This window comes from Coenobita brevimanus, chromosome 8 (assembly GCF_032717465.1).
Source record: "Coenobita brevimanus isolate Jiangsu-jjx chromosome 8, ASM3271746v2, whole genome shotgun sequence".
In the NCBI taxonomy this organism is placed as follows: domain Eukaryota; kingdom Metazoa; phylum Arthropoda; class Malacostraca; order Decapoda; family Coenobitidae; genus Coenobita; species Coenobita brevimanus.
Genome location: NC_136961.1, coordinates 13998727 through 14024483, shown reverse-complemented (window position 1 = coordinate 14024483; position 25757 = coordinate 13998727). Strand labels below are relative to the sequence as shown.

The 25757-nt window shown below is 43.2% G+C and overlaps 1 protein-coding gene across 1 annotated transcript in view; it reads left to right on the top strand.

Annotated features, from left to right (window-relative positions):
- Positions 1-2146: 2146 nt before the first annotated feature.
- The window catches only part of LOC145406674 (aldo-keto reductase family 1 member B1-like), a 54923-nt gene continuing 31312 nt past the window's right edge, over positions 2147-25757 (top strand). Inside the window, exons 1-3 of the mRNA XM_080277771.1 lie at positions 2147-2215; positions 3000-3167; positions 9703-9819. Coding sequence (XP_080133897.1) covers positions 2147-2215; positions 3000-3167; positions 9703-9819 — 354 coding nt within the window. The remainder of the gene's footprint in view (positions 2216-2999; positions 3168-9702; positions 9820-25757) is intronic.

Below are 25757 nucleotides of genomic sequence, written 5' to 3'. Positions count from 1 at the left end.
TCGCTCCGCCTTCTAAAGGCGGGCATTATTTATTCCCTCGACAGTTTTCGAGGGTTTGGAACTTTCAGACAATGATCAATATAAAATTTGAAACTGATCATTGGTTCAGAGTGACGCTAAAGAGACGAAAATTTGTTGACATAAAGACAGTAGGTCAAGAAGGCTTTTAGTAAACTAACCACGAGAAAAAAAAAATGCCAACGTCTCTCTGGTTGTTCCATGAATTGTTTTTAACTGAATGCAATATGAAGCACAGCGCAAATGAGTATGAGAAGGAAAGATAGACTTTCGTTTGGGGAGGAATGAGAAATATGGAAGGTGTTACATGAACTGTTTTTATGTGACAGCAATATGAAGCACACGACAGAAGAGTATCCGAAGGAAGGATATTATCTGTCTTGTGCGGAAGAGTGAGCAATATAGAAGGCGATACATGAACATCAGTATGAAGATCACGACCAAAGAGCATGAGAAGAATGGATACTTTCTGTCGTGTGCGGAGGAATGAGAAATGTGGAAGGCGATACATGAAAGCATCATGAAGAACACGACCAAAGAGCTTGAGAAGAATGGATACTCTCTGTCGTTAGGGGAGGAGTGAGAAATTTGGAAGGAGATACGTGAACGGCAACATAAAGCACACGACATAACAGTGTGCGAAGGAAGGATACTCTCTGTCGTTTGGGGAGGAATGGTAAATATAGAAGGCACGACACAGTGCTGGCAGAGAAGTGCCAGTGAACATTTAATCATTGCTGCACGCTCAATGCACGCCCACGTCATTAATTACATAAAACAGCAACCCCATACCACTCGGTGACTTCCTTCTTCTCCTCTCTCTCTCTCTCTCTCTCTTACTCTCTCTCTCTCTCTCCTTGCTTGCTTTCTGAACAATCTATTTATCTATGTACCTAGGCTGCTTCCCCCAAGGAAAGGGAAGTAGCCGAGACAGGACGACACACTCCCCATTTACTCATCCATTCAAACACATTTATTCGCATCTTAGTCCCAAAGGGGAGAATGGACAGATCCTCACCGCACCACACCGCACAAGGGTCAACTGCGCAATGCAATCAGTGACATCCGCAGCAGGGCCCAACAGCAGAACTGGTTTACCCCTGCCACGTCATAACAGACCCATCCCCTTACCCGCACCTGACCTGATGAGCTGATCAGACCAAATGCGGGAGAATGTCCCCTCAGGGCTGCGTCATCACTTATTCATTCACAATTTCTCTCCATTTATTTCTGTCACGCACAGCCACTCTTCCTTGCTCAACAGACATCCCTCTCGCATCCAGCGCTCTCTTCACACTGTCCATCCATCCTATTCGTGGTCTTCCTCTCACCCTTACACCTCTCAGATCAGGTCTAGTTATCTTTTTCACCAATCGCTCATTATCCATTCTCTCCATATGCCCAAACCATCGCAACACCCTCTGCTCAACTCTACCAGCCATCTCCCGAACAACTCCAGTTCTCCTTCGCACTTCATCATTTTGCACTTGATCCATACGCGTCACTCCACACATACTCCTCAGACACCTCATCTCCATTACATTCAAACTTTTCCTCTCTGCTACACCCATATTCCATGTTTCAGCCGCATATAACACAGTCGGTACCACAACACCCTCATACAACCTTCTCTTTACATCTATTCTAAGCGAACGACATCTAAACACTTTTTTCATTCCTCCCAGCACCTTTCCTACTTCATTTATTCTAAACTTCACTTCTGCATCTATTCTTCCATCCACAGCAACATGTGACCCTAGATATTTAAAACACTCTACCTCCTCAAGTAACTCGCCATTCAAAACCATATTCATCCCCCTACCATTCTGAACAAGAAGGGTTAAATATAGGCTACAATTACCCCTTCATCTTCATCAGTTTGTTTTTATCTAACAGAACTGGATCTGATATCCTGACGATTCTTAGTTATGAAGCAGGGCCTAGTCTCCTTGGTTGCTAGACAGATCAACCTACGAGTCAAACTATATCTGGCCAAAACAAAGCTGGAAGGAGTTTGAGATCTTCGTCAGGGAAGAAGAAGGGCGATATAGCCCATCTTAAAACTTTTTTTCCTTCTCCATTTTTACTTGTTATCCTTGTCACATTCGCCTCCACACATTCAGGAGAGATGTTTGGCCGCCATACTGTGCTGAGGACGGGACAACACATGCCTCTGCTGGGCCTAGGATGCTCGAGGGTAAGGGCTAACGGCGATCCTTGCTTCCTAATTACTTTACTAGGATGTGTGTTTTGTAAGAAGAATAAAACTAGTCTGGAGGTGGAAGGTAATAATAATAATAATAATAATAATAATAATAATAATAGTCGTAGTAGCAGTAGTAGTAGTAGTAGTAGTAGTAGTAGTAATAATAATAATAATAATAATAATAATAATAAAATAATAATAATAATAATAATAATAATAATAGTCCTAGTAGTAGTAGTAGTAGTAGTAATACGGTAATAATAATAATAATAATAATAATAGTAAAAATAATAAGTAGTAGTAGTAGTAGTAGTAAATGGGGATTGCCTCTGTACCCTTTTCACTTTAACTTGTCCTAAAATTCTCATCTCACCATCTACAATGCTGCTTTGTAACAACAGATTGACACAAGAATATAATGCTGGTCACGAAAAAGTGCTATGGGAAGGATGTACGGCCACTCGATCTCTTTATCTATCTACTCACCTATTTATCTACCTCTCTATCCATCTATCTATCTATCTGTCTAAGGGTTGTTCATATTTCACGCTCCTCTTCCGTCTGGGCTATTTCTTGTGTGTCGTGGGGACGTTCAGTCACTCAGCTCAATCAGTGTCTATCCCGCATCATGTATTCATTTCCTACGCTCACTGCTGCACCTACGGCCACGCCACCAGACTGAACCATCCCTCCAACACAGAAAATAGCATGGAAGTGAAGAGTATTTATTTATATATCTATTTATATATTAATTTGCTTATTTATTTATCTGCAGATGGATGGAGAGGAACTATCTGCTGCAATTAATGCCGCCCTAGATGCCGGATATCGCCTGGTGGATACCGCCTACGTCTATGGGAACGAAGGTGTGGTGGGGAAGGCACTGCACAGGTGGCTTGAAAGGACAGGCACACCGAGGGAGGACGTCTTTGTTGTGACTAAGGCAAAGGAATGGTTATGTCTTTGGGTGGAAGGAAAAGAAGAAAAGAATGATTAAATTTTGTTGTCTTTGACTTCAGATGGAATAACAATAATTTGTTATCCATTCTTATTGTGGAGCCACAGTAAGGAAGCTTTGCCACAACTGTTTATGGTAAATAAGGTATAAATAATATAAATATGATATGAAAACCCTCAGGTAACTTATTTTATAACATCAATAAGATCTGAAGACAAAGATGTCGAAGAATGCATGCGTAAATTTTATGTTTGTCACAATAACCGGCTAAATGAATGCTTAACTGTAACCATATTCCTTTCAGATCATATGATGGACCACTGATATACATCTGGAAAGTTACAGCTTTAAAGCTTGTGTTGTTTTCTCTAAAACACGTTGCAAAGAAAAATGAGTAGATATGAATTCGGTACTTTTTGCAACACTGCATGGTAAAATATTATGCCAAAATTATTCAGCAGACATTTTTATCACAGAATTTCAACCAATAGCTGTATCTCAAATAGTTTCTGAGATACTACAATTGCAAATATGCAATTTTTGGAATGAAAATGTTCATCCATTCATCCATCCATCATCCAATCTCACATTGTCCCATGAGGAGCGTAGGAGCCCGGGGCTAGGCAGTTGGTCCCGACATTTAAGATGAGAGTGACCAGCCTCACTCATCCCTGAGTGGCATTACATGAGCAATCAACCCCAACCATCCCTTGGATATAAACCTTCACCGGCTCAATCCGATTAGAGGACAATAATTACCCATTAAACCACCAGGCGCCAAAATTTGGTTATATGGTTACCACCCAGCGTAGTAAATGGTTTCCTGGTGCACAGGAAACCATTTGGCTTGTCACTCAGTGTAGAGTCACCCACAGGCTGAAGGAAGTGGAAAGAATGAAGGAAAGAAAGACAGAAGAGGGAGTGTAAAGTCACCCGTAGGAAGAAAGGACAAGGAAAGAATGAAGGAAAGAAAGACAGAAGAGAATGGAAGGAGAGAAGGATGGAGAGGAAAGGGCAGACACCCGAGAGCAGCACTATATCGAGTGAGTGGATGGTGAGCGCCCCCACCTACCACAATGTTACCTTCAATAATTAGTCAACGTCATTTATACTTGGCAGAAGGATTTGGGTTACCCTAGGGTACCTTCATGTATAAGATCAAGATCGAAAAAATGGAAGTGCAAAGAAAAATAACGAATTGCCTGCTCTTAACGTGTTGCCACAATAAGGAAGCTTCGCCATGTGGTATATAAAGTATGTATAATACAGACAAGATCTGAAGACCTCAAGGTAACTTTTTGTGTAGCATCATCATCTGAACACGAGGATGTCATAGAATGCAAGTGTAGATTTTACGTTTGTCTCAAAAACTGGCGAACCGTAAGTTTAACTGTAACTATATTCCACTAATATCATAATAGGGGCTCCAGCTATATATATCTGAAAAATTACAGCTACAAAGCTATTGCGGTTTTCTCTAACATGTGTTGCAAATAAAAAAAACATGCATATTTGAATTCAGTACTTTCTACAAGGTTAAATGGCAAAATATTAAGCCAAAATTATTCAGTAAACATTTTTCTTATAGAATTTTAACCAAATAGCTGTATCTCAATTTGTTTATGAGATAACTCAATTTCAAAAAGCAAATTTTAGAGTAAAAATAATTATATCATCTTCAAAAACAGGTAAAGTTCATTATATTTAGCAAAAAGACTAGGCCTCCCCTAGGGTACCTTCATGTGTAATATCCTTATGATCGAAGAAAATAAAGTGCAAAGAAAAACAATAATAATGTCATGTCCACATTCTACACTGCCACAGATTCCAATAACAATAGTTCAGAATAGGAAGGATGTCACCCAGGGAATCGTTCTTCGTAGGGTCTTCTCCAGCAACAGTAGTTCAGTATAGGAAGGACGTCACCCAGTGAATCGTTTTTCATAAAGTCTTCCTTTCATTGTACAGTACACAAGATCAGCTCATTTCTTGTAAACAAACATGAGCTTTTCAGGTCCGTTGTCTTTATTTACCATGTAATTACGAAGTATGCTCGGCGGAGCTACACCAGCTTCACAAGGCCAGAAGTCAGACTAACACTAATGCTCCTCTATTCTCTCCTCCATCGTTATATAAGCTTTCTAGATACTTCAATGATCTACCACAAACTCGCAACAGCAACGGTTCCCAAATCGGAGACATCTAAAATATCCCGGAGTGTTCTTACATTATGCAGCACTCTAAATTTTTTAGCATACAAAAAATAAAAAATTCATAATTTATCTATTGCCAGATGCCTTAATCCCATACGGGGTGGCCACAAACAAATAGCCCCCATGTCGCCCTGTCCCCCACCATTTCACTGCCATGCTCCCAACTCACCCCACTCTCTCATATAGCTCTCCACTCCATCACTGCATCTCATTCTTGGCCTCCCCCTCCCTCTCTCCCCCTCCACCTCACTCACACTCTCCTCGTCAGTCTCTCACTCTTCATCCTCTCCACATGGCAAAACCACCTCAGTGTGTTTCTCCTAAGGCTTCCTATCACATCCACATCCACACCACAATGCTCCTTTACATCCTCATTTGTCAGTCTGTCTCTCATGTGACTCCACAGGCTCCTCTCCAATAACTCATTCCCACTGCTGTCACTCTTGACTTGTGTCCCTTCAACAAAAAAACTCTGCTCAAAATAGCAGGCTAACTTGCAACCCTGACACTTACAGAAACTTCAAGAATCACCATGAACCCTCCAGTACTACCTAGCTAGCAAATCCTGCTTCTCAGCACTACTCCCTCCCTAGTCCTTTTGTCGTCCCGACGAAACTACACAATGTACACAAACATAATCCTGAATCCAAACTAAACATTTAAGTATACACAAAATAGTCCTGCCACTTATCAGGTCTTCTCCTATGCCACTTCCGACGATGTCCTTGCTCCTCCACACAGTCCACTCCTCCTGGAATGACTTGGTCTTCTTCCTGATTCACTTCTACCCTTGGGAAACTGTCAAAATCCTCTCGTATTTTGGTTCCTTGGTCTTCCACAACATCATCGACTATGAGTGTGCCTAATTCTTCAGGGACATCCCAGCTGTACTGTCCTGGCCCAAGGTACTGCCACAGATGATTTACGTGTACCACCTTTGGGCGAGATTTCTTGTCTCCCCCCTAATCTGGTACATTACATCTGACAGGCAGTCCTTCACACTGTAGGGCCTATGCCATGGGTTCTGCAGCTTCTGTGACTGTCTCTTTTTCCGCTGAGGATTGTATAGCCAAATTTTGTCACTGTTCTTGAAGCTCACCTCACTTGCCTTGGCATTATACTTACACTTCATCACTTCGCCTGAAAATTTCAAAGCTCCATGAACCTGATGATGTCCCTCAGCCAGCCTTTCTTGAAGACGCTTTGCATACCTGGAGGTGTTGGTAGGCAGCTCTTCACCAGGTGGTCTTCCTATTAATAACTGGCAATCGTTATTCGTGGCCCAACGTCAGTTTTGCAGGGGAGTTGCTGGTACATTTGTGGGATGCAGATCGATATACCATCAGCAATGCTGGTAATTTTTTACCCCATTCTCTCTGTCCCTCAACGCAGTACCTGACCAGTTATTCTCCCACAGTCCAGTTGAATTTCTCCACCTTTCCATCTCCTGTGGCCTTAATGGGGTCGTCCTGGTCATCTTGATCCCCAGTAACTTGCAGCACTCATGGAACATAGCAGACTTGAAGTTTCTACCCTTGTCTAAATGTAGCTCTTGTGGCATCCCAGAACGGCAGAAGAACTGGTCAACAAACACGTGATTAACAGTCGTGGCCTCTTGATCGGGAATGGCATGGGCTTCTGGCCACTTTGTGAAGTAGATCATGGCAACACATATATACCAGCTTCCTCTTTCAGTGAGTGGCATAGGTCGATCAATGTCCCCTGCGACTCTTTCCATTGTTGCATCCAGTTGTTACAGCTGATTGGAGATGCAACCACTCCATAGCTCCTTCACACAAGTTGGAACCGGCCAGTGTTTCAGAGTTGCCACCTTCTCTAGATCAGTTCAAATGCCACTCTCGCCTACAGTGTGTCCCAGGTACTTCACTTCCTTCTGAAACAAATAGCATTTATTGTGGTTCAGCTTGGGGTACGCTGCTCGGATCCTGTTGAACACCTCCGACAGCCTCTCCAATTCCCGGTTGAAAGTCTGTGCAAACACAATTACATTGTCAAGATAGATGAGAGCTGTCTGCCAATGCAGGCCTTTCAGTACTCAATCCATGAGACGCTCAAAAGTAGCTGGGGCATTGCATACGCCAAATGGAGTCACTTTAAACTGCCATAACCCCACCCCTATGAAAAGACTGGAGATAGACTAACTTCACAAGGCCGCAAGTTTAACCAAACTAAAGCCCCTTTAGTCTCTTCTTCTTTCTTATTTAAACTTCTTAGATTCTCGAATGATTTACCACATACTCATAACAGGAACTATTTCCAAATCAGAAACGTCCAAAATATCATAGAACTTTCTTACATCACATACGAATCTAAATTATTTAGCATACTAACAAAAAAAAAATGCATAATATAACAAACACCAAACTAAAGCATTACAGAGAAAAAGAGAATATAAATTAATTTATAACTTCACAAAGTAACTCTACTCATAATAGCAAGCTAACTGGCAACTCTAACACGTACAGAAACTGTGAGAACCACAGGGAACTCCCTAGTACTACCTAACTAGCAAATCCCACTTCTCAGCACCACTACTACTACTACTGACGAAAACAAGAAGTTTCACCATTTCAGTGGCAAACCATAATAATAATACTGACGAAAACAGGAAGCTTCACCATTTATATGGCAAAGCTTAATAATGTTGAAGAAAACAATAAGTTTGCCATTTATATGGTGATGCTTAATGATAATAATAATAATAACAATTATAATAATAATAATAATAATAATAATAATAATAACAATAATAATGATCCATCCATCCATCATCCAATACTATGTTGCCCCATGAGAAGATTAACCTGCCCCGTCCCGTCGACGTATGGGTACGTTGCAACATTTTGCATTTGCCAGTCCCGACGACGTACTGGTACGTCGTGCAATTGCAAGGTCCCTAATTTGCACAGCTTTCAATTTTCGTGTGTGATTTTTCGTACGTATACACGGGACACCTTCCTCTATTCCTCTACAAGATGCCAAGCAGGGACAATGCCTTACACTGCATAACCTCCCCCCCCCTCCCACAGGCCATTGTCTCGGCAATTCACCTGTTACCAGTGACCTGGCCAATAAAGACATTCAGGGCCAGAGTGATTCCCCAATCAATGACAATGTGGAGGACAAAGTTTACATAGCGTTAGAGGAAGAAACAGTCAGAAATGATGATCAGGTAATGTGGCAAAAGAAAGTCAGGTATGGTGATGAGTTAGTGAGTGAAACAATGCTTATAATGCCTATATTACTGTTTGAAAACCAATATACTCTCGTACTACATATAAATTCGTACCAAGTAAATAAATAAATACAGTTTATAAGTGGTGTGAAATAGTTACCCTCCCATAGAACTCGTTTTCTTTGGTGCTAGCCTGTTAGAAAACCCAGTCAGGTAAGGAGGTACTGGTACCTGGATCGAGTATTTTAAACCTCAGGTAAGTGATTTGTCTATGAAATTTTGATGTTTCTCACCAAAAGCGGAGGTTTTAGCCAAAAAAAAAAATCTCGAAAATACCTCGGGATTGGGGGGTGTTGGAGGTGCGAAATAGCTTGGGACGTGATGGGTTAAGAGCCCGGCACTAGGCAAATTGGTCCTGACATTGAAGATGAGACTGACCAGCCTCACTCATCCTTGAGTGGCATTATGTGAGCAATAAACCCCAACCATCCCTTGGATATAAACCTACGCAGGCTCAATCTGATTGGGGCGCCTTAATTACCCACTAAACCACCAGTCGCCAAAATCTGGTTATATTATTACCACGCAGCATAGCACAGTAAATGGTTTCCTGGTGTGCAGGAAACCATTTCGCTTATCACTCAGTGTCGAGTCACCTATGGGCAGAAGGAAGAGGAAAGAATGAAGGAAAGAAAGACAGAAGCGGGAGTGCAAAGTCACCCGAACAATAGTAATATCAACAACAACAACAAGAGCAATGATAATAATAATAATAATAATAATAATAATAATGTGTAAGTTTCGTTGCTTTTGCCTTTAAATGATACAAGAAAAATAAGAAAAATAAGGAGTAAGCCGAAAATGAAGTCCGTCAAGTCCATCAGAGCCAGTAAGGCACGTACAGTAGTTACTATTTGGCTAAGTCAATATTATCTCCTAGAATACGAAACGCAACATTCAAAAATATATCCAGGCAGACTTTTAATGGCATCATCCCATCATTCGGTGATAATGATGATGATCGTGGTGATGGTGATGGTGATGATGATGATGATGATCACGGAACTCCCAGGCTACCTATTTACCCACACGTTCTCTATGCCCTTAATAGTTGCCGAGCATTGGGATGCACGCAGGCGGTCCTGAGAAGTTCCTGAAGAAGTCCCTGGATCAGCTGCGATTGGACTACGTTGACCTCTACCTCGTACATACTCCATTCGGATATAAAGTGAGTACACTTCAGGTCAGGTCCACCTTCGACAGTGTCCACACCAAACGCTCACTAGAGCGGGTGTGTGTGGCAAAAATTTCTTGGGGTTTAAGATAGTTCTTTCATCTTAACTTGTACAAGATTTTCGTTTTTTTGCAACTTATTTCACGTATGTCATTGATAGATAAAAATTATGCTGCGGTTTTACATCTCTTCCATGGCACTTCCTCGTGACTACCATCATGCTCTAGTGTTGGTCTGTTGCTACACCTCGGCATTCAAGATGCAGAAGTGGCATTTTTAAGCCACGTTAGAGTAAAAGGAATATAGTGACACTACTGGACGGTGGCGGGTGTTGGTAACAACTTATAGGTTACAGTGATGCAGAATTCGAACCCTCACACTACAACACTATGTTCGACATTATCATCTCCCCACTCTATATAGAAATGGGAATAGTACAGATGTAACAGAACAGGTAATCTGGAGATTAACAGTAAGAAGATCGAAAAAATCTTGCAAAAATTTAAAAGATTTGCGCGAAGGATATGATATATTATCTATAAGTCTGTGATCCTGCAATGTGCATATGCTGTACAAAACAGTTGTAGACATACCAAAAAGAAACATCCCGTCCACCAGCGAGGTGATGAAATGCTCTCTGTATCTGGTAACACTGATAGGTATGAAACTTAACCAGTTTTCGTTCGGTTGCTAAGACGAACTGAACGCCGTGATCATTGCTGCTGTGCGCAGTTATTGGTGGTATATAAGCTATGTCCCGTGTGACAAAATTCTGGAGATAAGAACGTTTTGTGAATATGATAATACCTTAATTCCTCAATATACTAATTCGTATTTTATTCATATGAATCACAGGGTAAGTGTGACTTTCGACAGGTACTGTATAATGAACCATACAATATTTACCGACGGCCAACATATAAGCCATTATAACATTATCCACATTCCCGCACCAATCATAATAATCACAAAATTACCGTAATCCCCTCCTCCCTGACCATGAACCTGAAACTGGCAGACCTCTATAGGTGGCGCCACAGGAGGAGGCAGGGTGGGGCGCCTGGAAGCCAGGAGGAGGAAGGTGGGTGAGGTAGGGGCAATAGTGGTCTGTTGGTGGGAGAGGGGGTTTCTACAGGAAACGAGTGATGGGGTTGGGGAGAGTGGACTGTGGCAGGAAACAAGGATGGGATAGATAAATGATACGCCGGTGACATAGTGCCAATTCAGGTATAGTTTAACGTTGATTATGGAATTTGATAGTAAGGCCGTTAAACGTTATGCGACTTTGGCACGTTGCGCAGTCTACCAGCATGTTTTGTTGTGTCGTATACAGGACGACCTACTCCCCACGGGGCGGCACATCACACAAACCCTGCATTGTTAGTGTATATTGACGCTTATGTCATCGCATGGTGATACATGTAGAATGTTTGCCTGATGTCACATCTGTTGTCATAGCGATTGGGAGCTATTCTTATTGAGTTTGCGTAGTAACATCATGGATGACGACTGTGCTATCGAAAGCAGAGGAGGGGGAGGAAGGAATTATCTCTTGCCACAATAAATAATAGTTAACAGTAGTGATTCGTGCCTATGGTTTTCGTTATTATCTGTATGGCACCGACGTAAATAAAAACGTTATTCACTAGGGGGTGATGTACTGGGTCCCAGAACATAGGTGGCGAAACTGGGTTGGACTAATAGGTGGGTAGTAAGATGCCTTAACAGCTGCACATGCTCTTTATGTCGGATTAGTGTTAACTCCATACTAATAGAATAAATCATGTTTGAAGGACGTGGAACTGTTATGAAATCTGCTTCACAACCTCCGTATCCAGTTCACTGTCTGCCTTTCCCTCATCCCGACAACTGCGTGCACTCAGACACGGGAACTGATGGGGAGGGGAGATTGCCGTAATGACTGCTACACCATGATCAGCGGATCACATGTTTATACATCAACGACGGGGGTTCACCTGTTTTCTTTAATGGATTGCAACATACACCTTTACTCGGCCAAGACAACAGCTCGCTCCATGTTCGGACATTACTGAGATTGTGTGTAAGTAGTTGCTTTCCGTGAACAGGGCAATGGTCCCCGTATTTATCTTTATCTTGTCAGTTTCATACAATGTGAATGTTATTCGGTTGTTTAGCATAAAACACACTGCAGATAAAATGTGTGTTTGTATTTAATACAAGTGAATTTTGTAACTAATGGCATAGTTGATGTACTATGCACGTGCTCAGACTGGATAACTGCAGACATTAACAACCTTGTTCCACCATTATTGGCTCAAGGATTTGTGAAGGAATGCTTGGGACATTGGACAGTTTCTGAATATGAACCTAAATATAACTAATAACCACTGGCAATGTGTAAAATCAACAGCCAAACACAGCATACAGAAAACGATAACATCAAACCTGGGTTAAGTAAATCCACATTTATTTTACATCGGTGCCATACAGATATTAATGAGAATCATGGGGACCATCATTACTGTCAGACATGTCATATTAACTGGCAATAAAGGAAAAAGCTACATAGGTCTATCCCTACTCTGTTTGCGATATCAGTCGTCATCCATAATGATACTGCGTAATAGGCTACAAGAGCAATTCCCAATCACTACGACAACAGCTGTAACATCTGACAAACTGTAGGGACGTGTCATATTTTTGCACATTAACAAAGTCACCATACTCATAATAGAGTGGTACTGAGCCACCCAGTGGGAAGTGTGTCGTGAATTATTGCAAACCATGAGGGTCAATTACAACACGTGGCAACGTCAGCATAACGTTTCATGGTCTGACTGTAAAATTCCATGTTCTCCATGAAACAATGATTTGCCCCAGTCATCACCTTGTAGTCTGTCCCTCCCACTGTAGCTTCTGTCTTCTTCAAAAGTCCACCGTCCCCTACCCCATCATCTCTCTCCTATAGCCCCCAGTTCGACCCTTCCTCACCCCCTTCCTCCTCCTGCCTCCCAGGTCCCCCACCCTCACCCTGCCGCCTCCTGTAGCGCCACCTCCTGTATGTAGTGAACTTGCGTCGATTTCAGAGGTCTGCCAATGTCAGGCTTACGGTCGGGAGGTTGGGTTTCACGATAATTTTCTGTTCATTGATTTTTTTTTTCTGGCCTATCAACCATTGGGGCCGAAGCCCCTGGTTATTAAGGCCGGATATATATATATATATATATATATATATATATATATATATATATATATATATATATATATATATATTTATATAAATTTAAACATATATACATATATATAAACATACACACACACACACACACACACACACACACACACACACACACACACACACTTCCATGCATACATACAGACACACTTTCATGCAAACGTACATATATATATAATCATTTTAATTTTATTTATTTTTTTGTATTTTTATTTTTTTAATTTTTTTCTTGGTTTTATATTTTTTATACCTTATATTATAAAGGAAAACTAATCTAAAGACCCTAAAACTAATCACCTAACAGACAAATCGCTAACCTATACTAAATCCTACAGAGACAAATAGCTAGACCTACACTAATGGTAAAAATACCTCGACTAACAGAACACCATCGACTGCAGATATGTAATGCCTTTCTACATGACATACCTGCAGTCATCACCTGGTGACTGTCAGTCGAGGCACAACCTAATATAGGGGACATCAATATATGAAAGGGAACCAGACAAGTCAGGAACATTTCCATATACGTCAGCTGTCGGCCCTAATTAGAATAACTTAAGCAAGATGGTATACTGTATTTACATAATTTGTATAAAAAGTGAAGAACCTTGGCCAACAGACCACCTTCGACTGCAAGTGCCCAATACCTTTCTATATTGAACACTTACACTCATCAGCTGGTGACTGTTAGTCGAGGAACGGGGTTTAATGTAGGGGACATCAGTATTAGAAATAGATCAGTGGGTGGAGGAACTATTTCGAATACGTCAACTGTCAACCCTAATTAACAGTACTATATATACATATTTACAGGTGATAAAAACTATAACCACACAGTAAAAAAGTCACATCACTCTGATCAGTCCGGTCTCTCTCAGGAAAGCCATCAATTTATCAGTCATAACAATGTCCCCATCACCCAGGATGGTGGAAATGGTGAAGGGGACGTCTGCTGCACCGCAGTAATTTATAAGTGAAGCACGTTCATGAATAAATCGCCGACAGCGCAGGATGATATGACTGATAGATAACACCGCATCACAGATGTCACAGTGCGGTGGGAAGCGTCTTTCCATATATGGTTTCATGTGAGTTAAAATGGTGGCATTGAGCCGTAGCCGTACTAATACTTTTACCTCAAGGCTACTAGGGCGGTTGGCGGTGTCCCAGTCGCCTAGGTGCTGCTTACTATCTATCTATATACCTAGGCTGCTTCCCCCAAGGAAAGGGAGGTAGCCAAGACAGGACGACACACTCTCCATTTACTCATCCATTCTAACACATTCATTCGCATCCTAGCCCCAAAGGGGAGAACGGACAGATCCTCACCGCACCACACCGCACAAGGGTCAACTGCGCAATGCAATCAGTGACATCCACAGCAGGGCCCGACAGCAGAACTGGTTTACCCCTGCCACATCATAACAGACCCATCCCCTTACCCGCACCTGACCTGACTAGCTGATCATACCAAATGCGGGAGAATGTCCCCTCAGGGCTGTGTCATCACTTATTCATTCACAATTTCTCTCCATTTATTTCTGTCACGCACAGCCACCCTTCCTTGCTCAACAGACATCCCTCTCGCATCCAGCGCTCTCTTCACACTGTCCATCCATCCTATTCGTGGTCTTCCTCTCAGCCTTACATCTCTCACATCAGATCTAGTTATCTTTTTCAACAATCGCTTATTACAAGTTGGAATATTTAGTCTGGTCCACTGACCTTGCCACAGAAGATTTATTGATTTCTTTCCAAGAGATAGACTCGACCGTAGTTTACGAGGAACGTCCCACGTCTCCTCGAGCTCTACAGCCGACTTAGCAAGTAAGTCAGCCTGCTCATTGCTGTAGATACGACAATGACCAGGAACCCAGATCAGCGTGAATGACTTGTTGCATGAATGCAACTTATTAACTTATTAATGTGGCCCTGGATCTCGTGAGAGTCCGTAGTACAAAATGCAATTGCCTGAAGGGCTGATTTTGAATCTGAAAGTATGACAAATGAGTCATGCCTAGAATTGAGAGCATAGTCTATGGCTTTGTCAATAGCAAAAAGTTCGGAGGTAAACACAGATGTATGAGTCGGCAACCGATACCTAAGTGCACATTCAGTCGACCACACACTTGCACCCACACATTCACTCGACTTGGAGCCATTGTACAATTGATGGAACCCCAAGTGACGAACAATGATGTTACGGAACAAGTGGTGCTGGGAGCCATGAGACATCCACTGTAAAGCCAGGTGGCTCCCAAGGCGCTATATTTTTAAACACCAACTTGTCGCAGTCACTGGGGTCCACACCAAGCTCGTGAGTCAATAAGTGGAGGCGAACGGCAAGTGGCCGACGCACCCCCCGCAGAAGGTGGTGATATTGATGCAGTGGGGTACAGGCCACATTGCCGATATTACTTTTCCTAAATGTCCTTATGCCATAGGACAAGGCCAGGTGGTCACGGTGAATACGAAGGGGAGGCACATTCGCCTCCACTTCCATACGAGCCACACGGGTACACCGGACAGCTCCAAGACACATTCGCAAACATTTATTCTGTAGCACATCCAATCCTTTCAGCATGACATCGGATGCCGAGCCATACACCTGTGCGCCATAGTCTACCTTTGATCGAATAAAGGACTTATACACCATTAATAAAGATTTTCTGTCGGCACCCCAGGTAGTACCCGCTAGGTACTTGAGGACTTTAACGGTTTATCACAACGAGCAAGCAAAGTATTAACGTGAAGTTTAAAATTCATTCTACGATCAAAATGTATTCCTAAAAATTTTACAGAATTTTGAAAAGGTACCGCCTGATTATCCAAAGTTAAGCACAAATCAGGTATGTTATGATTAGTGAAGACTATAGCGGCACACTTATGGATGGAAAACTTAAGTCCCCACTGCAAGGCCCATTGGTGGACAGAGTCAAGGGCTGCTTGAATCCGCCCAGCCGAAAATTGTGCGTTACGGGAAGAGTGCCATATTGCACAATCGTCAGCGTAGAGCTAGTATTTAAGATTCCTCGGGATGGGAGCTGATGACAGAATATCATTGATCATAATACTAAATAAAGTAGGACTAAGCACACGTCCCTATAGCACCCCGTTTTCCTGGATAAATATATCCGATGTTACGTTATGGGGCAATCTGACAGAGAAAGCTCTGTCCCTTAAGAAATTTGAAATAAAAGTAGGCAAATTTCCTCTTAAACCATAAGCATAGAGCTTCATTAGTATACCATGTCGCCATGTCATGTCATAGGCTTTATGGATGTCCAAGAACACCCCTATCATGAATTCTTTATTGGCAAATGCCTCTGCAATACAATGCTCCAAATTCATTAAATGATCTAGTGAATTTCTGTATTTACGGAAGCCACATTGTTGATCATTTAACAAATTCTTCAACTCTAAAACAAAAAGAAGCCTATTGTTTACCATACATTCCATGACCTTACATAGACAAGAAGTCAACACAATAGGACGAAATGAAGTGGGATTCATAAGACGACCAGCCTCTTTGGGTATCGGTATGACGTGCGCAAAGTGCCATGAGTTTGGGAACGTTCGAGACGCCCAAATCTCATTGTACAATGCTAACATCTTAATCAGGTTGTCCTGATTAAGATGCTGGATCATACCGTACGTGATGGTGTCTGGTCCAGGGCTGGTGTCTTTATAGGATTTAATGGCAAGGAGCAGTTCATCTAGCATAAACTCTTGGTTGTATGGGGAGTCTACGTCTTCTGTGGCAAAGTCTAATATCTGTAGCTCAGCCGTGTGTTTATGGTGTTGAAAACGCGGGTCATAATTGGCTGAGCTACTTACTTGAGAAAAACATCTGGCGAGGATGTTAGCAACGTCAACGGGCTCGTCATAGGTGGTGTTATTCACATGCAGGGTGGTCACAGGGAAGTATGGGCGTTTATTATTTAATATTCTTATATTGGACCAGACTTTATGTAATGGTGTTGTACGAGTCACCGTGGACACAAAGGACCGTCAGGAGTCACGTTTAGCCCTTCTTATTATTCTCCTTGCCTCAGCTCGTGCCTGTTTGTATGCAATAAAATTTTTCTCAGTGGGCTGACTATCAAAAATCCTGTATCTCCTATTGCGTTTTCTTAATGCTTGTTGGCAATCTGGCGTCCACCAATGTGCTCTATGCTTCGCATGAACTGTAGAAGTCTTGGGAATAGCAGCCTCAGCTGCATGTAATATGGATTGGGTTATATTTTCGACCTTAACATCCATTGTCTCCCCAGGTATATATAAATTGGCGATCCTTGAGAAGGATCCCCAATCTGCTTTCTTATAGTAATATTTTGGAGGTGGAGGGTCCGAAACGATGTCACGTGTATAAGAAAGACAGATGGGTAAGTGATCACTTCCCAAGGAGTCGTCATAAGGATTCCATAAAAAATCTTCATGTATACCAGGGGAGGCCAAAGATAAGTCAATCGCCGAAAAGTTACTAGTACGATCATCTACACAAGTCGCTCTACCATCATTCAGAAGACAGAGGTTGGACTGTAGTATTAGGTCGGCTACTTGCTCCCCACGACCATCAATCCTCAAGCTACCCCATTAATAGTGATGGGCGTTAAAATTGCCCAACACTAACTTATTCTCAGGGAGATGTTCAACTAGTGAATTTAAAGCATCACTATCAATGAGGCCATGTGGAGGACAGTACAGAGAGCAAATAGACAGATACGTGTTATTAAATTTTACTCTGCACGCAACCACTTCCAGAGTAGAATTTAGAATTACTTCCATTTGTGAGTGTGATTTGTGTGTGTATATGGCTACTCCGTGACCTTCATATCTTCTATACGGGTGGTAGTGTTTTAACTGTGGATGATCCGGATGATCCTCCAGGCGCGTCTCCTGTAAACAAACAACATGTGGCCTGTGTATAGAAAGCAAGATTGCTATATCTTGTAATTTATTCCCAATACCTCTACAATTCCACTGTAATATAGTGAATGCGGTGGTTTAAGATTTATGTTGAGGGCCAGTGTGCTTTGTCTTTTTCTGTTGCCCGCCGGGCAGGTGAGTGACTACCGGGGGACCTATCCCGGTGCTTGTTCACAGAAACCTCCATATTGTCGTCAGTTACAAGGTTCCCTGACTCCCCTGAGGAAGAGCTAACCTTCCTCTCCCCCACTGGAGTGGGAACTGGAAGAACATGAGGACGAGACTGTTTTGTGAGGGTGGTCATGTTACTTTTACTAGACTTGTCTGGCTTCGCTTTAGGCCATACTGATGGAGAGGCAGCAGCAGCCTGAGAATAGGTTGAAACCTTAGGGATGTCAGTGAGAGAGTTGGAGCAGACGGGAGACCGAGATAGAGGGGTACTGTGAGTGGCAGAACGGAGAAGGACAAGATCAGTCTGCGTCTCTATAGAGCACATCAGAGGACGGGACATTACCGCCGAAGCATAGGACCTATTCAGCGTGGGAGTTGGATGCAATTCCTTCACCTTTTTCCTAGCTTCGTAGAAGGAATGCCCTCCATTGCCTTCACTGTGCAGACCTCCTTCTCCTCCTTCCACTTGGGACTATCCCTAGAGGAAGTGGAGTGAGCGCCCTTGCAGTGGAAACAACAGACCGTCTCAGATATGCAATGTTCGGCATCATGACCTTGGCTTGCACACTTGCCACACACTGGCTGGGAAGCCCGACAAGTCTTGGAACCATGCCCATACAACTGGCATTTCAAGCAACGGAAAGGGTTGGGAATGTATGGCCGCACATGAACAATTTCATAACCGATTTTTACTTGGCTAGGCAGTTACACTTTACCAAAAGTCAAAATGATAGTCGCACTCTTTGTCCTGACACCTTCCAAATATCTTGTTATGAATTTGGCATCAATGACATCTTGTTGAGCGAGTTCCTCTACGATCTCTTCCTCACTCATCACCATGAGATCCCTGCAAGTGATAACCCCCTTGCGGGAATTCATGGATGTTGGGATCTTGGCTTCGACATCATAGCAGTGAAACTTGCGCAACTTCAACAAGTTCTTTACTTGAGATGAGGTACAAGTCTTAATGAGGAGGTCTCCGTTTCCAAGTTTTTTTTTACTTGTTCCACCTCCCCAGCACAGCCATCAATGACCTTCTTGATCATGAAGGGATTGAGACTGCTCAAGGGAGTGGAACCTAGAGCAGTGATAATTACAAACTCGGCATTATTTATAGGGATGTCACGGGGCAAATGCGTCTGGGGCCGTTCTGTCTGGGGGCTGTCAGTCCGTGTAGTAGTCGGGGGTCGGTCAGGACTACCTCCCCCCCTGATGGGGGGGTGGCAGTAGGGGCGTCCTCCATAGTACCACTCCCCCCTAGCGGGGGAAGTGGGAAGAAGGAGAAAAGACGATCAAGGGACAAACAACCGGGGACCATACACATAAGTCTGAGGTTGCCCTCTCAAACCACTCCAGGGAGGCCCGACCTTGTTTATTCACGCCCCAGAGCGATCAGTGGGGGGGACCCTCCGTGGGCGATAAGCAAAGGTAAACTCAGTTTATTAGAACAGACACCTACTGTTCCAAACTAATAGGGAGGGGAGGAAAGTTAGAAACTAACTAGCCTAAAGTCACCAGAAGGGTGAAAAAAAAAACTAATGCCGGTGAGGCAGCCCTGAAAACTAGAGAAGAGCTCAACGAAAAACACGTCTACACTCCTCACGACCATGTATCAAAGTCCGTTCATCGATAGTTTTAGGGAAGCTTATAACTATGACTTATATGATAAATTGTTAACTTCTGCATGGTTCATTACTCGAAACTAAGCCATTCATGAAATCCGTGGCATTCATGATAACTGCCACTATGTAGAGGATGTACTATGTGACATAATTTTAAAAATATGATCATGATCATGACATGCAATTATCAGTATATTTTCTGAGGGAACATTTCTTATATATTATCACCCATAACTGCGCACAGCGGCAATGATCACAGTGTTCGGTTCGCCCTAGCAACCGAACGAAACCTGAAGTTCTGTACCATCACGATCCAAAGTTTCTTTACCCCCCTGAGTGGAGGAAGGTCGAAGCCAATGTTGAAGAAATGACAGGCCACCGAACACAGGCCAGTTCTTGATGGAGGGGTTCACTAACCTGAAGCTTAGGATAATAAGAATCACCCGGATGAAACACACGAGCCTATTAATGAATCACGGTATCATGAACCATTATTAGTCTTGTATACTGGCAGTGTCCGATCATTTGGTCTTGCTACAACCTTGGCTTCGACCTTCTTCCACTCAGGGGGGGTAAAGAAACTTTGGATCGTGATAGTACATATCAGTGATAACCAGATGCAGAGAGCATTACACCACCTCACTGGTGAATGGGGTGTTCTGTTTGATATGTCCGCAACTGTACATACCTAAAGTATAAAAGCATTTCATCATATAACTCCTTAGAAGTTAAAATAATGCTCTGGCCAGTGACAGGGCATTGTAAATATAGTTGAGTAGTGAGGCTATATGCTATAGAGTGGGGGTGTGGTGGAAGGTAGGATGACTGGGTACCCTGGAGATTTATTGAAGGGTTGGATAGCAGGTCACTGGTAAACCTTCCTCACACTCCCTAGGGGCACCATCTGCTAACCACTCCCATACTTCACCTAGCGCTGTTCCTTGATGTATATATGTACAGTTCTGAGCAGATGAAGGGGAAACGCTATCTCAGCCGTGGTACACACGTGGTGGGTTGCTTCTAGCAGACAGGTTACTATTCTTGAGAGGGGGAGAGGACGCAGGGAAGGGTAGGGAGGGGTGATAGTGGGTGTGGTGACCGTGGTTGGGCAGAGGTGGCGAACTCAGAGAAGGTGGGGGGAAGAGGAGGAGGGGGAAGGGAGTGATAATAGTTACCATATCAGCATAACCTACTGCAAATGAATGATATTGGCCTGATGTCAAGTTGTTGTTTGAGTAAGCTCTGTAAATCCGGTAGCCATATGTATAAACACAATATGCAAATTTGATGACTCATACCCGTTGAATAAGGCAGTGGTCGTGGCCTGGTGGGAAAAAGAAGGGGGTCAGGAGGTGGGGTGACTGTAAGGTTGCTAACATGGTAAATTAGTGATGATAATTTATGTCGGATCTGACATTCTTTCAGCCTCATTGAATTCTGTAAAACCTTTATAATTATACAAGGTAATGCCAGTAACTGTGACGTAATTAATAGCTCATTTTCACATGAGACAAGTTCGCAAGGTAAGGTTTCCCACTTTGAACCGAGATGCTAATGGTGCTGCCAACTTTACGAGTAGCATATCAGCTGCATTCATCATGGAGAGAAGAATTGACCGTGTAGCACAACAAGGTGGCATCACTGGGATGCAGGACAGTGGGATGTCTGTTTGCACCATAGCCACCAACATGGAAATATCCTTGGGAACAGTTTTGAGGTGGATCCATAATAAGCAATGAGATGAAGATACTACACATGATGAATTACTTATAATTGTATGGACAGTTTTTGGGTGCTAGCCTGAAGTAATGTTAGAGTTGTTACAAAAGTGTTCCATAGGTGGGAGGAGAGTGGTAATCTGGATAACCTGCCTCTTGGAAGACCTCCACGCTGCACTATTCCTGCTCTGGACCAGGATATTGTATCCACAGCACAGCAAAACTCACTCACAAATGCAGTAGCCATCTGCAATGCCCTAAACCTTGACGTCAGTGAGTGGACAGTGAGGCGGTGTCTGCATGCAGCGGGGATAGCGTACATCACCGAACACCATCAGCCAAGGAAAGGCTTACCCAACAGCACCACGAAGGAAGGTTGCAGTGTACTCAGCAATACACTGGTAAGGAGGAAGAGTGTTGGGGCCTCGTCATCTGGACAGATGAAAAGACGTTCAAATCTACTTCCCACGACAGCCTCCACTGCAGAAGGTGCAACATTTTGTTCTTGGTAAATACTCATTCAAATATGCAGTCCTTCTGACGAACGAAATTAATGATTACAGTATATGAAATTTATATTAATGATGACAATATAAAAAGTAATCCAGACTATATATTCCCACAGCTATGAACAGCAAAACATCTACGAGGAGGCAAGGAGTGGCCACCAGACTGTCAACATATGGGGTTGGGAAAGCCTTCATGGAATGGGAGATATCCACCACATAGACGGCCTATTCAATGATAGAAATTATATTGATACATGGAATGATTTCTTCTATCACCTTTTTCAACAACAGACACCATCCTGGTCCCGTTTAGTTTGTGCACGACTGCTGCCCTGTTCACCAAGCTCCAGTTGTTCATCACTAGTTCCAGCGTCATCCCCAGTTTGTGTTACTCCCCTGGCCAAGCAAGGGAGCTGATTGTAATCCAGTAGTAAATATCTGGGGATCAATTATGAACACCTGGGAGCCTGGCTGAAAGTGCACAAAGCAGGAACTCACGAACCACACCAGTGAGGTTTGGGAGTCATTTCGAGCTCAGCCTGACCTCGCTCGATGCCATATCGCAAACATGCCTGCCAAACTTCAGGTTGTTATTGAGAAGGCGAGAGGATGGACTGGATACTGAAGTTGTAAATATTTACTATGCAGTCTTCAGATGTTATATGATTTGCTTGCTACCTCCAGTTCCATACCACATCCTTTAGATATAAAAGGTGTAATATTACATGATGTGTATGTGCCCTCTAGGCTTGGTCTCCTGTATTGCTCTAATATTATCATTTTTTTCCGATGCTTTTAGACTCCACTGACGAGTGTGGCCGTGACGAATGGAGTAGACAATGTTTCATTGTCTTTATACCTTTATATTGTGTAACTAAAAGTTAATTATACCCTTTTTATACAAGCAATGCATATTGCTGCATTGTTCTTTACACAGTTGGCTATGAGTGATGGGTCTTTCCCTCTTTTAAACATGAAAAGGTGTGTCCATATCACTTGGGGTGAATTATATTGAATAATACTGTCCATTATCAGAAATATACATTAAAGTATTTGCTAATTAACATGTTAAAACATAAGAATAATGTCAGTTATTGCAAATATAATAATATAACCATTGGAGTTCCCAATCATATGAAGTGGTAACAATTAACAACAGATCATTGGTTGTTTCAACATAACTCAGGCATGTTTCTGCACAAATATGATTATATTATACCATCAATTGTTTGTTCACTGTTGATGACAAACGAGTGCAAAACACTGATGTACTTACACTCAGCAAACCTGTTACATGCAAACATACTTACTCATATGCACAAATAGTCACACACAGACATACTCACATGCACAGTAACGCACATGTAAGAAACTTCTTCATTGGGGCTTTATGGCCATCACCCACTAGAGGGGCATTCAGCCAAAAAAAAAAAAAAGTTTCAAAGTTGTTTGAAAACCAAAAACTGGCAGGAGACTAGACGGCCGATCTGGGGGGCCAAGCATTTAGGAAGTATAGAATAGAAGGCACAAAGATTGGTGAACTGTACCATTTCCTTCCTGACAATCAGGCTTGATGGAACCCCCTCACCCAGGTCGTCCTGGGTTGGGAAGGTGGAATTTCCGATCTGGTGCGACCAGAGTGCTGAAAATCGGGAGGCGTTGATATACAGGCACATCCAACTGATCCCTGAAGGGCTTGAGTGCAGGGCAAAACTGGCTGCCTTCCGCACCTTGTGGAGGAGAGAACCCAGTGATGTCCACCTCAACCAAGGAATTGGTCGACGCCTCCTTGGCCATAGAAATGGAGTCAGAAGAGTTCTGCCCCTCCATATGTAGAGACAACTGATGGTGGTTGGCAGGTTTGAGAGTCTGCAGGTCATGGCCTTTTCTAGAGCCGGGTCATTTTCCTGGGGGCAGTTGCTCTGATTCAGTGGGCTTTCCAGCTGCAGCCACTTCCGTGGTGTCTGGTGGGGGGCAGTATGCTGTGGCTTTCAAGCCTGACACTTTCAATGACAGGCAGCAGAATGTATGTCATTGGTGATGCACTCAGGGATGGCACAGCGAGGCAGCCCATTCTCCTCAAAAGATCTTAGGGAAAAGAACTTGGAATGCCCCCTTGTCACTCCACAAAAAATGCCTTTGCCGTCACGATGCATATCTCAGTGATGGAGCTAACTTCTCCAGGAGTACCAGGCTTGGTGTTGCTGGGCAGGGTGACGCTGTCGTGCATGGGCAGAACCCTGCATGGCCGTGTCTCCTGGCTCAGTAACATCCCATGGCTCAGGTCCCTTAGGAATCCCAAAGATGGAAAAGACCATCACTTCACCATCAACGAGGGATCACTGGAGGTGTCATGGACTGGGTGCAGCTATAGCCTGTGGTGCACGAAAACATCAGCGCCAGTGTCATGGCCCTTGATTGATCTGTACCCCGCCATACAATTGGACCAAACCACGGTTCTTCGAATTGGCAATGTTGGCATGTTGACTGGAAAAAGTTCCCCTCAACGGGTTGAAAGCAAGAGAGCATGTAGACACATCTGACCTCTGGGGCGGCTGGTCATGAACTCGCCTGAAGTCAACTGATAGCTGCATGCTAAAAGTCATATTACTATATCACATTTGTTGTAGGTGGACTGCATCATACTCTAATAAGTTGAATGACTGGGCACTTCAAGATATCTTAATAAATGGCAAACAGAATTGAAAAATCGTGTCTTTCCAAATGGTAACTCCTACTTTCCACCCTACTCATGTCTAACACCCCTCCCTACATGTCTACCGCTTCCGCCTTTTCGACCTTCGCAGACCATTTAGATACAGTTCATATATAATGTGCTCAGGCTAGAATGGTGTTTCTCTTTGATCTCATCCGATTCTCCATGAAACTGAAAGAACCTAATATCCTACACATTATCACATATTTACCATTGTTAGCAACCTAACTATCACCCCACAGCCTGACCACCCTCCTCTCCCTACCAGTCCATGACCACTACCTTATTCAATGAATATGAGTCGTTAATTATTGCAAATTGTGCTTATAGATATGGCTCACGAAATTACAGAGCTTACACAAACAACTCGACATTAGCCCAATATCATTCACGTGCATAGGTACTGCTGATATGGTAACTATTATCACTCCCCTCCCCCTCCTCCTCCTCCCCCCACCATCTCTGAGTTTGCCACCTCTGCCCACCCTCTTCTCAATGGTCACCACCCCCACTATCACCCCCCCTGCCCTCCCCTGCATTTTCTTCCCCTCTCATGGCTAGTGACCTGTCAGCCAGAAGTGACCCACCGTGTGTGTACCAGGACTGAGATAGCATTTGCCCTTCATCTGCTCAGAACTACAGTATTTCACTCACTTGATCATAATATTTAAATGTATATTAATGCCCTCCCTGCTCATCGCCTCATATGAGGCGGTATGCAAGCCTCCCCTTGCTGTGCTGATCACCGCATATTAGGTGGTGTGTCTCCAAGCTATAATTTCAAGCATGAGTAAGCGTCAGCGGTTTCCCTGGGAACATTGAGTCTCCCTCTATGGCATCAGAGCTGTTGCTAATCCCTGCCACGCCGCAGTTGCCAAATACCACATATTTAGTAATTCAGATATGCAGGCCACCTCTGGCCAGGCTGATCACCTCATATGAGAAGATGGGTCTCCGTGCCATAATTTCAAGCACGAGGAAACATCAGTTGTTTCCATGGGAACGTTGAGTCTCCCTCTATGCCATCAGAGCTGTTGCCAATCCCTG